Below are 17,459 nucleotides of genomic sequence, written 5' to 3'. Positions count from 1 at the left end.
TTCCCTCTGCTCCACCCTTCCACCCCCCTCCCTCTTCCTCCGAGTGAGGATACATCCAGAAATCAGGTCTGCAACCCAGAGCAGGGCCCTCCCCCTGCCCACACTGGCTCCCTGATCTTGGACTTCAGCCTCCAGAACTGTGAGCCATAAACTTTTGCTGTTTATAAGGCACCCAGCCCGTGGTATTTTGTTACACACTAATTGTGTGTGACAGGCAACCAATTTCATTAGTATCTTCCTGCCTGTCTTTCTAGGGCATATATAGACTCCGAAGACCTTTCTCCACCAGTGCAGAGAATGTCCTCGCCCATACAATTTCTTTCACAATCACCTGGAATTGCGTTGTGTGGATGCAGCATTGTTTATTCAGACCTGCGGGATCTCACTAGTAGGTGGATATTTGGGTTGCTTCCAGACTTGGCTATCACGGACGCTACCATAGTGAATCACACATGCGCATGTTTTCCCCGTGTTGGTAGCTAGATCTCTGCGTTAAAGCCCTAGGAGTTGGATCAGTGTGCCACGGGGTAAAGGTGCTTTCTGCAGCGTCTTCCTTGGCTGAATCACTTTGCATGCCCATCAGCGACATCCCAGAGGCCCCGGCAGACTCCCAAGACGCAGCTGTCGGTCTATTTTTTAAAGCCAATCTGCTAGGTAAATCTAGTATTTCGGGGAGTGTCATTTGCCCTAGTAATAGAGGTCTTTTCTGGGGTGGAGTGGACCAAGGTGAAGGGAGGTCAAGGCCACTTGCTTTCTCATCTGAGTGTATCTCACATGCATGACCTACTGCGTGGCCTCGCCCCCTGTGCCTCCCGCAAGAAGCAGCACAAGGGGTGGAGCCTGAGGGGTTTGTTGCCTGTCCCTGGGGGGCACTTGGGCTTCTAGGTGGGGTTAGCTGGGGGTCCTTCACACAGGCCTGTAAGTCCCATTATAACTAAAAGGGTCAGGCATTAAGCAGTCCCCCTCCTCCTCAGGGATCCAGCGCTGGACGTAGTTGGGGCCATCGTCCCGCGGCCACACGATCACGGGGTCTCTGGACGCCAGGGATGGGTCCTCATCGAAGAAGTTGAAAGGCCGGAGCAGGAAGCCCACGGAGTTCCCTGGTGTGGCAGTGTTAGGGATGTCCTCTGAGTGGGGGATGTGCAGGAAGCCCACTGTGACCCAGGCCACCAAGTCCTGTGGGAAAGAGGGGTGGGCAGGGCAGGGGAAGCTCAGAGAGGAGAGGGGTGGGCAGCCCCCTCAGACCCCATTAAAAAAAATTTTTTTTTACATTTACTTGTTTTTGAGAAACAGAGTGAGACAAAGTGTGAGTGGGGGAGGGTCAGAGAGAGGAGACACAGAATCTGAAGCAGGCTCCAGGCTCTGAGCTGCCAGCACAGAGCCTGATGCGGGGCTCGAACACACGAGCTGTGAGATCATGACCTGAGCCAAAGTCGGAAGCTCAACCGACTGAGCCACCCAGGCGCCCCCCTCAGACCCCATTTTTTTTTTTTTTAGTTTTTTTTTTAACGTTTATTTATTTTTGGGACAGAGAGAGACAGAGCATGAACGGGGGAGGGGCAGAGAGAGAGGGAGACACAGAATCGGAAACAGGCTCCAGGCTCTGAGCCATCAGCCCAGAGCCCGACACGGGGCTCGAACTCACGGACCGCGAGATCGTGACCTGGCTGAAGTCGGACGCTTAACCGACTGCGCCACCCAGGCGCCCCTCAGACCCCATTTTTAAGGGGCAGACCACTGAGCTTGCCCGCCACATGGTGAGTGGCTGCCGTCCATCTTGGAACCGGGCACAGATCTGGTCTCGGGCTAGGGCTTGGGGAAGGCGGGGCCAGTACCTCATTTTCGATGTTCTCATTGTTTTTAAGAAACTCCTCAAAGACCACAGGTGGGTCCCAGGGGTCATTCTGGTTATAGATGCTGCTGCTGCACACTTCTGATTCCCGGTACTTGGTCACGGCCAGGGGGTACCTGCCCAGAAGAGACACCAAGGTGGCTTTGGGGGCCAGAGATCCTCCCAGCCCTTCCAAACGATGGCGGAAAGTTACTGCCTTCCCCCAAATGTGAGATCATCTCCGGGGCGTCAGCCAGACCGACCGACCGTCAACCGAGGCTCTGGTGCTTGGCAGGGCCCTCCACCCCTCCCCCCTCCCCAAACACAGAGCCCCAGACACACACGTGCTCGCAGGTCCAGAGACACCACCAAGAGGACTCAGAATCTCGTAGATGGAAACATGGATGCACACAGACATTTGAACACTGAGAGGAGCCTGGGGCCCTTCTCTGCCTCCCAAGCCTCCCTTACCTGGCCCAGGTGATAGCCTGCTCCTCCTGCCAACCCAGGGGCAGCACCTGGTCGGCCATGGAGTGGATCTGAAGTCGGTAGCTGCGCTTATGGCCCCAGCGGTTCTCCCTGGGACTGGCAAAGAGCAGGTACTTGGGCAGAGGCTGTCTGAAGCGAAAGGCCGCCTGGCGCTCCCGGTGGTAACTTGTCTGCTCCAGGGTCGGCTGCACCAGCTGGTGTCTGGGGCTCCAGGGATTGGTGATATTTTCTAGCTTCATCTCCAGGGTCTGGAAGCTATTTTTGGTGCCTACAGGTGTTCAGGAAGAAGGAGGATGAGAACCAAGCCCCCTGACCTGAAATATCCTCATTCTGTGCTCGGATCCCCATCCCAGACGCCCTCTGAGAGCAAACCACCAGGAGAGGAGCACAGAGGATCTCGGGGATGCACACCGAGCTTGCTGTAGGGGTAGGAGGAAGGGATTAAAACCAAGAAACCGTGGAGGAACGAGGAGAAGACTCCGAGTCAGGCCTGTTCTGATAGTGATTTGAGGTCAAGCCAAGTCTGTCATGATGCCCCTGCCATATTCTATGGGGACATCATCAATCCAAGAGACAAGGAGTATTGTGGATGACATCTTAGGGTGCTGGGCAGTGACATTTCCTATACTCCAAGGCAATGTCTCCACCGTAACCCTCTGCAAGTGCACCTTTCTGCCTAATCCATCCCCTTGCGGGGGGGGGGGCCAAAGCAGCCCCCCTGCTGGGGAAGGGCAGGGTGTCACATTCACTGCTTTTCAGGGGCTCACAGATTTCTAGCAAAGCCTCCTGATTTTATGATGCAAGTATGGTGGGAGGGTCTTTCCAGAGCCCAAGTCCTACCTGCCACATCCAGGTCGACGCGGTAATGCACTAAGTGAGTGTGCATGTTGCCAAGCAGGTGTGTGTGCAAGCGGGTCCCATGGCGCAGCCCCTCTGGGGTATAGAAGGTGGCGTGGACGTAGCCGGTGGCATGCATCTTGGCCTCCATCACCCCGTTGGGGTAGAAGATGAAGTCCCAGATGTAGTCATAGTTGTAGACTGTTGACGTTGTTCGTAGCACCAGCACCTGGCCCTGCAGGCCTGCATAGAAGTTGAAGCCGCCGCTGAAGTTGGAATTGAAGTGTCGCCTGAGGGGCACTCCCGTGGGCATCTCAAAGACACAGAGGGCTCGGGGGTAGCGCACCGGGTCATCGGCATCGTAGTAGTGGAGCGCATCTAGGAAGGTGGCTGTGTCCGGGCAGTCGATGCCAGGGGCTAGCTCATGAGTGACGCTGCCCAAGCCCCAGCCCACGTCGATGTACTTGGTCTGCATGCCCGCAGGCGTGTGTCCTCCATACAGCGCCACCGCCTCCTGCACGCTCACCTCATAGGCTACACGCTCGCACCCGAAGTGCACGTTCAGGACCTGTAGCCCCGAGGAGGAACGCAGCCTGAAGGAGAAGCTCCAGCCGCCGTAGAGCACGGTATTGCCCTCCAGCCGGTAGCGGGGACCTTGGGGCTGGACCAGGCGGGGGCCAGTCACATTGGTGGGGGTGGGGAAGTCCCCACGTGGCTTGTAGGAGGAGAAGAGGGGTGGTTCCTCCGCGCTGTTTTCACTCTTGCCCTTGGGCGACGGGTCCTCCAGAACCACCACGTCTACCTCTCCGTCCTCGTACTTCCGCGCCAGCTCTTCCGGGCTCCGGTAGAACTTCCCATTGTACCAGACCCGCTCCACCGTCCAGTTTTGGGCGTTGGTGCTTCTGTGATCCAGGAGGAGCTCCAGCCCCGTGGGGTGCAGGAAGTAGCCTTCTACAAAGCGCTGCAAGATAAACCAAGAGCGGCGCTCGCCGGGGGCCAGGCCCCGAGGCGCCACGTCTGTGAAAGTCAGGCATCGGGAGTGACAGTCTTGGTAGGAGAAGCCTGTGGTATCGAGAAAAAACTGGTGCAGGGGCTTCGTGACCTTTTTCAGGGCGTGGCCCAGGAGGGCATACTCCGCCGAGGAGATGGGCCTGGAGGCCCAGGTGGCCTGGTGCCCAGGCTTGGGGGGCAGCTCTCTCATGTAGTAGGGCCATGGCAGGGGCCCCACAGCGAACTCGGTGATGTTGGGGTGCTCCTGGGCTCCGAAGAAGATGACGGCACGTGCCTCCCGAGCGGGAGGCCTTCCACCTTTGTCCAGAAATTTCAGTACGTGTTGCTTCTTGGGCAGCAGCATCTCAATGAGGAACACGGAGTTCTTGGCCATGGTCGGTGTTCGGGAAGGCTCCAGCCTCAGCCCCTTATGGGACCAGAGGAAGTTGCGCACGGCTTTCAGCTCTTGGGCACTCAGGTCCTCGAACACCCTGGCCTTGTGGTGCAGGGTCCGTGGGGTGCACTTGGTCGCGGCCACTGTCTGCAGTGCCAAGATGGTGGCAATGGCCCAGCCAAGGGCCAGGGTGTCTCGCTGCATGGCTCTGGAATGGAGTAGCAGAGATGAACTGAGTTGTTTTATGGGAGGAAGTGAGTTTCCACGGGCCCTGCACAGCGATGTCCCTTGGCTGGGTGGTTTTCCTGCAGCCTCAGCCCCCTCCCTCACCCATTCCAGTGGGAGCCAGGCCTCCATGGCAGCTGGGGCCCCAATGCTGCTCAGGTCTGTGCTTCCCATCAGTTGTAATTCTGCCCTCTCCTTGATCATCTGCAGGCCTCTGCGAGTCCTGTGCATTTTCTTACCTAATGAACTCATTTTGCCCTTTGCTGTGTATTTGCTCAGCAGGGCAGAACTTTGGGTTCTTACCTCTCCACCTTGAGTGCTAGTTGTGTCATTAGGTATTGACAGCAAAACTACATTTCTGATACAATATGATATTTTTCATGTAGATACAGTTTGAACAGCCCCAGGGTCAGGCTGCTTGCGCTCGGGTCCTCGTATGTGTTACCCCTAGGACCAGCTGTGTGACCTTGGGCAAGTGGCTCAGGGTCTCTGGGCCTCCACTTTTTCAACTACACAATGGAAATAATGACTGCGACAGCTACCTCTAGAACTGATGCAAGAAATAAATTGGACAATAAAGATAACGTGTTTAGAACTATGCCTACCTTCTAGGAAGCACCCAAGAAATGCTAGCTACTCTTCTTTTTAATTTTTTTTAAGTTTATTTATTCATTTTGAGAGAGAGAGGGAGAGAGAGAGAGAGCGCATGAATCAGGGAGGGGCAGAGAGAGAGAGAGAGAGAGAGAAAATCCCAAGCAGGCTCTGCGCTGACAGCCTGATGCGGGGCTCGAACTCAAGAACCATGAGATCATGACCTGAGCCGAAGTTGAGTCGGATGCTAAACTGACTGAGCCACCCAGGCGCCCCTACTCTTCTTTTTAAAGTCAACTACGAAGATACGGTCTGTGATACCAACATATGTAAAAATGGAAGCAATGTAAAGTAATTCGACTGTGATTAGGCTGTAGACCTGTGGCTCTGAGGGTGCGGACGGGGTGGCCAGCCCTGCTCCAGAATGTTTTGACACTTCTGGTGGAGCCCTCAGCTTGTGGCTGCTTGACCATCCACGCAATGTGGAGCCATCCCAAGTGGCATTCAGGGAGATGCCTCTCCCCCTTCCATTTTGGGGGACTGTGTCAGGCTTTTCACGTCATTTTCCCACCCCCAGGGCTGCCACTAGAGCCCCCTCTGGGTTTCTCATCTTCTCCCCTGGCCCTGGTGGGAGGGCCCTAGGGACTCACAGGAGACTTCGGGACTGCTGGGTGAATCCAGAGCCAGCAAAAGGACATGGGGTGACCGTGTGATCTGCTATTAAATTTGCCAAGGCTCACCCCCCCGCCCCCTTTTTTTTTTAGTAGATTTTACTTTTTAGAGCAGTTCTAGGATCACAGCAAAATTGAGCACAAGATACAGAGATTTTCCGGGTACCTCTGACCCCTACTCATATGCAGCTTCCCAATGAACAATGTTCTTCTCTAAAGTGGGTCATTTGCTACCATCTATGAACTCACACTGACACACCAAGGTCACCCAAAGTCCACAGTCGACATTAGGGGTCACCCTTGCTGTTGTACATTCTACGGGGTTTGGCAAATGTGCCATGACATGCATCCATCATTATAGTATTGTACAGAGCAGTTTTTCTGGCCTAAAAATCCTCTGTGCTCCATCCGTTCATCCCTCCCTTCCCTCAAACCTGTGGCCACCACCGACCCTTTTATTGTCTCCATACTTTTGCCTTCTCTGGGATGTCACGCAGCTGGAACCCTACACTGCACAGCTTTTCCAGATCGGCTTCTTTCACTTAGTGATAAGCATTTAAGTTCCTCCATATGTCTCTTCTCGGTCAGGCTCCCCCCACCCTTTTTTTTTTTAATAATCTCTTAGGTCCAGATTTCTTTCTGCTTTGCTAAGGAGGGAGATGCGGAGGAGATCTGTGGTCCTTTCAACCTGAACTTGGCTGTTCTTTTAGCTTTTACCTTTCCTGGTACAATCTTCTACTCTGACATCCAAGCGGGCAACCGGTGAGGTGGACAATGGCAATGAAGCCCCAGGAGGAAGGAGAATTGGTAGCCAGGGAGAGCCCAGGCCGGGAAACGTGAGGCATGCCCTTTTTCCCACTTCTCATCCCCAGCACCCTGAGAACAGCATCCATGCCCTCTCTGTGCCTTTCCTATCTCACCCCTGGGCGGTTTATGTTGCAAACGAGTGTGCTGCACCCTGGAGTCATTTCCTCTGGGTTCTTGCCCCTTGTATTCTGGCTCACCCACCCCTTGTGTCTGTGTTTCTCCTGCCCCTTCCCTCCACACCTTTCTCCCCCTGCTTCCATCCCCCCAGTCACCCCTTCACCCCTTCCCCTGCATCCCCCATCAGAACGCACCTGTGTGTTCCCCTGTGGGCTTGCCTCCGCTACCAGCCTTTGCCTCTGACTCCTTGAGCTTTATGGCTCCATGGACCCCGCCCTGGAGGGAGGGACAGGGCGAGGCATGGGCTGACCAAGGTGAGGAACTGCAGCTCAGGGGTTCCACAGTTGGCATAAAGCAGCGTGAGGACGTGCACGGGGCTCTGGCTGCTGCGGCCAGGAAAGCTCTTGTTACACCTTCAAGGACCCACGTCTGGAAACTCCTCAGTCCTTTACCACTGTAGTGACCAGGGTCCACTTCTGTTTTCCCAAACAGCACATGGTCCTAGATCTGTCTCCCTATCATTCCTCCTGCTGCAGGGGACCTTCCATGAGACTTGTGTGCTATCTTCTCCATTTTGAGCTGCACGCACAATGCCGTCATCTGTTAAAGTAGGTGGTGAGTTTCTGGGGGTGCCTAGGTGGCTCAGTCAGTTAAGCATCAGCTTTTGACTTTGGTTCGGGTCATGATCTCACGGTTTGTGAGTTTGAGCCCCACATCGAACTCTGTGCTAACTGCACGCAAAGCCTGCTTGGGGATTCTCTCTGTCCCCCACCTTCTGCCCCTTCCCCACTCGTGGGCTCTGTTCTCTGTCAAAATAAATAAATAAACTTAAAAAATTAAAAAAAAAGTAGGTGGCGAGTTTCAGAGGTCAGAGATAAAGACCAGGGCAAGTTTACTTACTAGTAAAGCAGCCTCACTCGAAACAGTTACATGGACAAAGGCAGGGGCTGGTAGAGACAGACACCAACGTCAACAACAGAGAATGTGACCCATATGTAGAATAGGGAACCAGAGATGGAATAGCTTGGGAGGGAGAAGCCCCTAAGTTAGTCAGAAGGTCTTACTAGCCATCTCTATGGGGAAAGGAGGGAGGAGCTGGCTGGGGACAAGGTCAGTCAGGATGGCTGGGGAACCTGGGAGTGGGGAGGGGAGCAGCACTGTGTTGCTCAGGTTGATGGTAAGGGGAACGTGGGCAAAGGAGAGAGCTCCTGGTCAGAGGGAAAGAATAGAATCGGGAATAGTGTGCGGCTTGGAAGGAGAGGTCATTATTCCCCCCATCACTAGGTCTTGACTTCCTGTTCTTTTGTTCTTATGTGGCTTTTGTATTTCTCATCATTATCTTCCTGTTACTTGTATTGCAACTGATTTTGGTATTTATTGGCAGCTGGATCAAGGAAGGAGAAAACAATTAGTCAACCTGTTACTTGTTTGCAATTCCGGAAGGCCTTTGGTGTCTCTAAGGAAAGGGATTAGCTTTAAAGGTTAAAATGATTGATGTGATGACTTCTCTTACATCCTTTCTCCTTCATTGTCTGAAGGATTGAGGGTTGGTTAGTCTCCATTATGGGCTCACCAACACCATGGAGACTTGAGGATGTCCAAAAGAGACAAAGAAGAGTTATAGGAACAACTTGACATTGAGAAGTGCAGTCTGTTTCCGTTCTACAAAGGACATCATAACCAGGATAATGGGGTGAGGACAGATCAGGAAAAGATACTTGTAAAGATTAGAACAGAGAGGGACCACACATAAAAGAATGAAGTTTGACCCTTAGCTCACACTATACACAAAAATTAACTCAAAATGGATCAAAGACGTCATGTAAAAGCCAAACTATAAAACGCTTAGAAGAAAACATAGGAATAAGTCTTCATTTTTTGAGTTCTTTTTAAAAAAACTGTTTATTTTGAGAGAGAGCGAGAGCAAGCATGGGTGGGGCAGAGGGAGAGGAAAAGAGAGAATCCCAAGTGGGCTCCACGCTCAATGTGGAGTCCCGAGTGGAGTTTGGTCGCACGACTGTGAGATCATGATCTGAGCTGAAATCAAGAGTTGGACACTTAACTGACTGAGCCACCCAGGTACCCCAGAATAAATCTTCTTGACTTTGAGTTAGGAGGGATTCCTAGCCATGGCTCAAAAGCAGAAACAACCGAAGAAAAAACAGACAAACCAGACCTCACCAAAATCATAAACTTTTGTATTTCAAGGGACACCATCAAGAAAGTGAAGACAACCCAGAGAATATGAGAAAACGATTTGCAAATTATATATCTGATAAAGGACTTGCAACTCAATAAGAAAAAAGACAACTCAATGAAAAAAGCGGGCAAAGGATATGAATACATATTTCTCCAAAGAAGATACACAAATGACCAAAAAGTACTTGAAGAGATGCCCATATCATTAGCTATCAAGGAAATGCAAATCGAAATTATAATGAGTTATGACCTCACACCCACCAGGTTGGCTCGAGTCAAAAAGCCAGAAAACGAGTGTTGGTGAGGATGTGGAGAAATCAGAATGCTCATGCACTGCGGATGGGAATGTAAATGGAGCAGCCACTGTGGAAATTGTTGGCACTTCCTCCAACAGTTAAACACAGAGCTACCATCTAAATACCCAAGAGAAATGAAAACATATGTCCACACAGAAACTTGTAACAGATGTTCATAGCACAGTTACTCCTAGCAGCCAAAAGGTAGAAAAAACCCAAAGATCTGTCACCTGATGAATGGATAAACACTGGAATAGTATTTGGCATTAAAAAAGGGTGAAGAGGGGCGCCTGGGTGGTTCAGTCGGTTAAGCATCTGACTTCAGCTCAGGTCACGATCTCGCAGTCCGTGAGTTCGAGCCCCGCGTCGGGCTCTGGGCTGATGGCTCGGAGCCTGGAGTCTGCTTCTGATTCTGTGTCTCCCTCCCTCTCTGCCCCTCCCCCATTCATGCTCTGTCTCTCTCTGTCTCAAAAAATAAATAAACGTAAAAAAAAAGGGTGAAGTTAGGTCATGATCTCACGTTTCATGGGTTCGAGCCCCACATCGGGCTCTGTGCTGACAGTTCTGATCCTGGGGCCTGCTTTGGATTCTGTCTCTCTCTCTCTCTCTCTGCCCTTTCTTCACTCATGCTCTGTCTCTCTTTCTCTCAAAAATGAATAAAAACATTAAAAAAAAGAAAAAAGAGTGGAATACTGATACATGGTACAGTATGGATGAATCTTAAAAAATATTATGCTAAATGAAAGAAGCCAGTTAAAGAAGACTACATAGTATATGCTTCCACTTAAATGAAATGTCCAGAATAAGCTAATCTATAGAGGCAGAAAGTAGAATTCGTGATTGCCGAGGGCTGGGGAGCGGGGGAGGAGTGATAGCTAATGGGTATGGAGTTTCTTCGTGTGTGGATGACAACGTTCTAAACTTGACGGTGGTACATGTTGCACGTTTCTGTGAACATACTAAAATCCATTGATTATTCACTTTACCGGTGGATTGTATGGTATGTGAATAGCTCAAGAAAGCTGCTTTTAAAACAAAGTGACAGGGACTATATCTAGGAGCTCCTACAAATAAGCCAGGAAGAGGAAGCAAGGAACCTCGGGGCAACTTACAGAAGAGGAAACCAAAATCGTCCAGCGACACGAGGAGATGCTCCCATGTGGTGGGGATTAGAACGATGTGATTATTCGACAACAAGATCTCATTTCATGCCCGTTGCTGGCAGAAATGAGAAAGCGAGGTGGTGGAGATGTGGCGAAACGGGTAGCTCGAGCAGAGGCCGTGGGGAGGCATGCGGATGATAAAGCCTTCGGGAGGGCCGGCCCAGTATGTGGGCACCTAGATAGTTGCACACCCTACGGGACTCAGGGATGTTACTTCTGGCCTACACGCCACAGATTCGCCCACAGATCCACCAGGTAGGACTCAGACACACACTGTGGTGGAAATGGGAGCTGGAGGCCATCTGGGTGTCCATCACCAGGACAGGGAGCCAGCGAGAGGCGGTCAGTGTGCACCGTGGGGTACCGTGCAGTTGGTGGAAGCAGCGGAGTGGTCCACACAGCCACTCACTGGGGTGGGTCTTAAGAATGTAAGAGGAGGGGCACCTGGGTGGCTCAGTCTGTTAGGCTTCCGACTTCAGCTTAGGTCATGATCTCACGGTTCTGCTTATGGGTTCGAGCCCCGCATGGTCTCTCTCTCTCTCTCAAAAATAAATAAACATTAAAGAAAAAAGAACGTAGGAAGAAACAGGATGAATGATAGAGCACAATACCATTACATAAATTAAAACATGTGCACACAGAGCAACTGACATATTTTTAAGAACAGATGCAAATAAAAGGACAGACGCTTCCCCAGAAAATGTTGCCTGGGGAAGTGGGGACACACACACACATGCACACACACACACAAGCATGTGTATGCCCACATATATGCACACACACACATGTGCGTACAGACACATCCATGCACCCATATATATGCATATGTACATACATACACACATAAGAGAGACTTTGCATGGTCAGTGATGATTAGGTCTATGCACTGGGGTACATGCTTAATTCTGTAATGGATGTCTGTAAATACATAAAAGAAGGGTCTGAGAAGAAAGGCGAGTGGCTGTACGTTATCATCCTAGGGTAGAGGGGACAGGGTGGAGAGGACAGGTAGAGAGGACAGGGTAGAGGGGACAGGTAGAGGGGACAGGGTAGCGAGGACAGGTAGAGAGGACAGGATAGAGGACAGGTAGAGAGGATAGGTAGAGGACACAGGGTAGAGGGGATAGGTAGAAGGAACATGGTAGAGAGGACATGTATAGAGGACAGGGTAGAGGGGACAGGGTGGAGAGGACAGGTAGAGAGGACAGGGTAGAGAGCATAGGTAGAGAGGACAGGGTAGAGGGGACAGGTAAAGGGGACAAGGTAGAGAGGACAGGTAGAGGGGACAAGGTAGAGAGGACAGGTATAGGGGACAGGAAGCATCGCAGGCCTCCCACCTGGGGGATGAAGGACGAGGACAGGAGTACTTTCGTAGGCAGGCAGGGAGGTGGGACGTACAAGCCTGAATCTCCCTTTTCATGTAAAGGCCAACCCAAAGTGTACACGGAAAGGTAAATCACAGGACAGGTAGCACAGAATAAAAGTGACACGAGCCATGCCCGAGGGTGAGTTCTGCTGGAGTTTAGAAAGAGATGCCCCTCGGGACTGCAAGACTCTCCCGGTCTAGGCTCCAGCCCCTTCACACCACATTCCCAGGGCCGTGGCAGCCAAGCACGACTAACTGTGGGGCTTAAAACAACAGAACACTTTTTCCTTACAGTTTCGAAGCCTGAAAATCCGAGATGAAGGTGTTGGCAGGAACAGGCTCCCTCTGAAGGTCCTCGGGGAGGTCCCTCCTGGCCTCTTCTAGCTTCCAGGGTCACAGCCAACCCTTGGTGTCCCTTGCTTCCTTGGCTTGTAGACACATCACCCCATCTCTGCCCCCATTGTCACCTGATGTTTTCTGTGGTTCTCTGTCTCTGGGTCCCTCCTCTTATAAAGACACCAGTTACTTAATTCAGGGCCTGCCCTACTTCATCTTCACTGATTACATCTGTAGCAACCCTATTTCCAAATAAGGTCACAGTCTGAGGTTCCAGGAAGGATATGAAATTTGGGGGACATCATTCAATTCATCACAACCTCTTTACATGTCCCCCCTTTCAGATTCCAGTCCACAGCATGTGAGTGAATTCTGAGCCCTGAGCTCAGGGCTGCTGACCCAAGGGCTCACAGATAAGAGCCTGAGTGGGGTCTTGGGGTGTATGAGGGACTGAGGAGGAGGAGGGTGCCCTGGGCAGGGGTCAGGGAGGAGCGGAGCCTTGGGGCTGAGATGTAGTGTACTCCTGGGACCCTGAGCAGGGTGGGGGTTCTAGGTGGAATGGGGCACTGTGCCCAGGAAGGCAGAGGTGGAGATGTCCCAGATGGCGTGGACAGGGTGAGGACCACGTTGTGCACTCCTGTGGAAATGTGGGGGTGGGAGAAGCCTGAGGGAATGCAGGGGAGACCATGCGGGACAGAGGTGTCTTTAGGAACGACCTCAAGGAACCAGGACAGAGGTGTCTTTAGGAACGACCTCAAGGAACCGGGGACAAAACGAACACTTCTTGGGCAGAGTGCTGGGTGAAGCCATTGTTTTTGACTTAGGCAGGGGAGTTGAGGTGTGAAGTTCTGGAATTCGGCCTCATTGCTTTGTTAGCAGCTCTTTTCCCTAGCTCATCATGCTCTGTGTTTGGCTCTCGTCCCTCCCCATTGTGGGTGACCTTGGTTTCTGAAATAAGTCTCTCTCTTCTTGGGGTTAATGATTGACAACTGTTACAGATAACACTTGGGCAAAGACTGAGTCCTTTAAGTTCTGGGCCACCTGCCTCTCTTAAAGGGGCAGAGCTGACGGCCTTGGGGATGACGTAGGGGGCAGCAGGCCTGTTCTGGCGGGGAGGGGCAGCGGAATATGTGAAGATGGGTCTAGTGTCCGGGGTTGGTAGGCCAGAGATCACAGCTCAGTTTTCCCATTGCTAAATCTTGACGCTGTTTCTAGAAAGTCACAGCACACCAGAGATAATTGGAGATAATCTAGAGACTGGGAAAGAAAGAGCTTCACATGGGCCTCCCCAGCTCCACTGGGGGTCCCAGGGCAGGGTGGGGGGCTGCAGGGGAGGGCAGCCGAATCCCTTGATTAGATCTCTGGGCTAATGAGGGACATCATAAGCTTTATCTCTGATTAGGGAAGGCTGGTTTGCAAAGGGTAAATTCCACCACCTTCTGAATGCAGGGTCATTGGTCATGAGGGACCCTGGTACTATTGATATTTTGAGTCTGACAATTCTGTGTGTGAATTCTGTCCTATGCACCATGGCACCTTTAGCGGCATCCTGGCCTCTATTCACTAGATGCCAGCTGCCCCCGCTCCCCCACCCTGCACCCCCCCCCCCCCACCCCGGTTGTGACAACCAGAAAAGTCTTGGGACATTGACAAGCAGAGGCCTGTTTGTTTTCTTGTATTTCGCCGTATTGCCCCACGCAGATACTGCGTTTTATACAAATGGAAAGTTTGGGGAAACCATTGCATTGGGCAAGTCTATCGGGGCCGTTTTTCCAACATTTGCTCACTTCGTGTCTCTGTGTCAGATTTTGGTCATTCTCACATTATTTCAAATGTTTTCATTATTATTGTATTTGCTATTGGTGATCGGTGTTTAGGGATCCTGGATGTGACTGCTGTAACTGTTACGGGGCATCTCAAACTGCACCCATATGAGAAGGTGGATTTAATGGCTACACGTCACGGGTGGTCTGGCCGCTCCACCACCTGTCCCTTCTCCCATCCATCTCCCTCTGTTCAGGCCCCCTAGTCCCTGAGATGCAACAATATGGAAATGAGGCCAATTAACCACCCACAGTGGCCCCTAAGTGTGCCAGTGAAAGGAAGGGTCATATGTCTCTCACTTTAAAATCAACAAAACTAAAAGGCAACTGAAGGAATGGGAAAAGATATTTGCAAATGACATATCCGACAAAGGGCTAGTATCCAAAATCTATAAAGAACTCACCAAACTCCACACCCGAAAAACAAATAATCCAGTGAAGAAATGGGCAGAAGACATGAATAGACACTTTTCTAAAGAAGACACCCAGATGGCCAACAGGCACATGAAAAATGTTCAATGTCACTCCTCATCAGGGAAATACAGATCAAAACCACACTGAGATACCACCTCACGCTAGTCAGAGTGGCTAAAATGAACAAATCAGGAGACTATAGATGCTGGCGAGGATGTGGAGAAATGGGAACCCTCTTGCACTGTTGGTGGGAATGCAAACTGGTGCAGCCACTCTGCGATGGAAGTGGAGAGTGTTATGCTAAGTGAAATAAGTCATAAGAGAAAGACAGATACTATATGTTTTCACTCTTATGTGGATCCTGAGAAACTTAACAGAAGACCATGGGGGAGGGGAATGGGGAAAAAAAGTTACAGAGAGGGAAGGAGGCCAAACATAAGAGACTCTTAAAAACTGAGAATAAACTGAGGGTTGATGAGGGGTAGGAGGGAGGGGAAGGTGGGTGATGGGCATTGAGGAGGGCACCTGTTGGGATGAGCACTGGGTGTTGTATGGAAACCAATTTGACAATAAATTTCATATTAAAAAAATTCTTATTCAATTAGGGGGAAAAAAAAAACTAGACGTGACTGAGCTCAGTGTGGAAGGCATTTTGAAAACCAAGGTGGGTCAGAAGCTAGGTCTTGGGCATCAGTGAGCCAAGTTGTGAAAATGGAAGGAAATGCTCAGGAAGGAAATGAAAAGCGCTCCTCCGGGAACACATGGGTGGTAAGAAGGCAATAAGGCCTCCTGCTCGTGTGGAGAGAGTTGCAGGGGTCTGGACAGAAGGCCACACCAGCCACACTTGGACTCCTCAGATGGATCTGAAGGCGACTGAAAACCTTCTGGGAAGGATTCACCGTTCTAGAAGCCATTAAGAACGTTCGTGATTACAGGAAGAGATCAGATTATCAACATAATCCGGAGTTTGGAAGAAGGTGATTCCGACCCTCCTGGAGAGGACGTGGAGGGTTCAGGACCTCAGTGGAGGAAGTCACTGCGGACGCGGTAGAAACAGCAAGAGAACTGGGATCAGAAGTGGAGCCTTTAGAGGGGACGGGGTCGCCACCATCTCAGGATGAAACCTGGACGGACGAGGAGGGGCAAAGAAAGCGGCTTCCTGAGGTGGCATCTCCTCCCGGTGGAGATGCCGCAAAGACACGGTCACAAGGGATTTGGAACGTTCCGGAAGCCTGGTCGGCGAGGCAGTGGCGGGGGCTGAGAGGACAGACCCCGGTTCGGGGAAAGTTCTCCTCTGGGTAAAATGCCATCAAACGGCACCGCCTGCCACAGAGAAATCGTTCGTGACGGGAAGAGCCACCCGGTGCGGCCAACGTCCCCGCTGTCTTATTTTCAGACGCTGCACAGCCACCCCGGCCTTCAGCGCCCACCACCCTGCCCGGTCAGCAGCCGTCACCGTTGGACAGGACCCCCTCCAGCAAGAGGATTAGGACCCGCTGGAAGCTCAGACGGCGGTTAGCACGTTTCAGCAATAAAGTCGCTTTTCACGGAGGTGTGTCCACTGTCGTTTTGGCCGCGGTGCTGGGGCACACGTCACACTCCGCAATCGTGTGGTGCAAACGTGCCTTCCGTGCACCGGGAAACCAACACCTCCCTTGACTCACTTTATTGCAATATTAGCTTTTCTGCAGTGGTCTGGAACGGAACCCGCGATATCTCCGAGGTACCCCTCTATCTCCTAACACCCTCCTGCAGAGAGCCATTGGTCTGTGTGAAGCCCTCCTGATCTGTACCTGGAAGCGGGTGGCCTCCCCCCCCCCCCCCCCACCGACTCTCACCTGGATCTCCCAGCCTGTTCTCCATGCTTTTGTGAGAACACAACTCTGACTGTGGCCCTTTCCCTGCTTTGGGGGGTTCCAGCTGCCTACTGGGTAAAATGTAAACTTATTTATTGGCATGAAACACCCCTGAACACCCAGCTCAATCTTCCTGTTGTTCTTGGAACACCACTCACCTCCAAAGTGACTCCCGCCCCCTGCTCCTTCTGTCTAGCCTGGCTTGGGGGGCCGCTCCTGGCCCCTGCCCCTTTCTTCCCTCGCCCCTTTGTTCTCTCTCCTCCTTCACTTACCGGCTCCAGCAGTCAAGGCTCAGTACCACGGCCCTCTCTTGACCTGTTTTACACGCTCCAGGCAGCTGTGGTTTCCCTTTGCATCCAGGGCACGCGTCTGGCTCTCTTACTGTGTTCTTCTGTCACCGGGCAGGTCTCTGGTCACAGGCTGGCCTCCTCTGCCACCTCCTTGTGGGCAGGAACTCAAGTCAGCATCTCCATTTTTTCAAAGCTACAGAACCCAATACAGTGCCTGGCATACAGACAGTGGGTTCTCCTGTTTTGTTTTCAGAGTGAATGGATAAACAGATCATGTGGCAAAGGGGGGTGGAAGACATGTTAGAAGTCCAGAGGTCAGAGGAGTTTTGGTTAATTGCTGTTGGCAATCTAAGAAAAAAACCCTGCTCCAGGGTGAGGTTTCAACCAGGTTACTGTTTTTTCCCGGATTTATTGGAATATCATTAACATACAACATGGTATAAGTGTAAGATGCACAACACCTTTGATTGGATGTACTTAAATGTTGCAATGCGATTACCACTGTAACCTTAGCATACCCTCATTGCATCACACAACTACCATGTCTTTTTGTGTGGTGAGAACATTCAAGATCTCCTCTCTTAGCAACTTTCAAGTATATAGTATGGTATTGTTATCTATAATCCCAGGGCTGTGCATTACATCCCCGGAACTTGTTTGTTCTGGGTAAAAACTGGAGGTTTTCACCCCCTGACCAACATCTCCCCCTTCTCCCCACCCCCAACAACCACCATTTTCCTTTGTGTTTCTATAAGTTTGGATTT

At 51.5% G+C, this 17,459-nt stretch overlaps 1 protein-coding gene across 2 annotated transcripts; it reads right to left on the bottom strand.

Annotated features, from left to right (window-relative positions):
- Nucleotides 1-345: 345 nt before the first annotated feature.
- Nucleotides 346-16,948, bottom strand: AOC1 (amine oxidase copper containing 1). Of its 2 annotated transcripts, none has more exons than XM_045496157.1 (5): nt 16,678-16,948; nt 3,161-4,749; nt 2,303-2,588; nt 1,836-1,968; nt 346-1,176 (listed from the first exon to the last, which is right to left on the bottom strand). In XM_045496157.1, the coding sequence occupies exons 2-5, from the start codon at nt 4,743-4,745 to the stop codon at nt 907-909; spliced, it is 2,274 nt and encodes a 757-aa protein (XP_045352113.1). In that variant the 5' UTR covers nt 4,746-4,749; nt 16,678-16,948; the 3' UTR covers nt 346-906. The 2 variants fall into 2 exon arrangements, with proteins under 2 accessions (XP_045352113.1, XP_045352112.1); XM_045496156.1 differs by lacking the exon at nt 16,678-16,948 and adding an exon at nt 7,147-7,228.
- Nucleotides 16,949-17,459: the final 511 nt, after the last annotated feature.

This window comes from Leopardus geoffroyi, chromosome A2 (assembly GCF_018350155.1).
Source record: "Leopardus geoffroyi isolate Oge1 chromosome A2, O.geoffroyi_Oge1_pat1.0, whole genome shotgun sequence".
Classification (NCBI taxonomy): domain Eukaryota; kingdom Metazoa; phylum Chordata; class Mammalia; order Carnivora; family Felidae; genus Leopardus; species Leopardus geoffroyi.
This window is presented reverse-complemented; position numbering and strand designations above follow the sequence as displayed.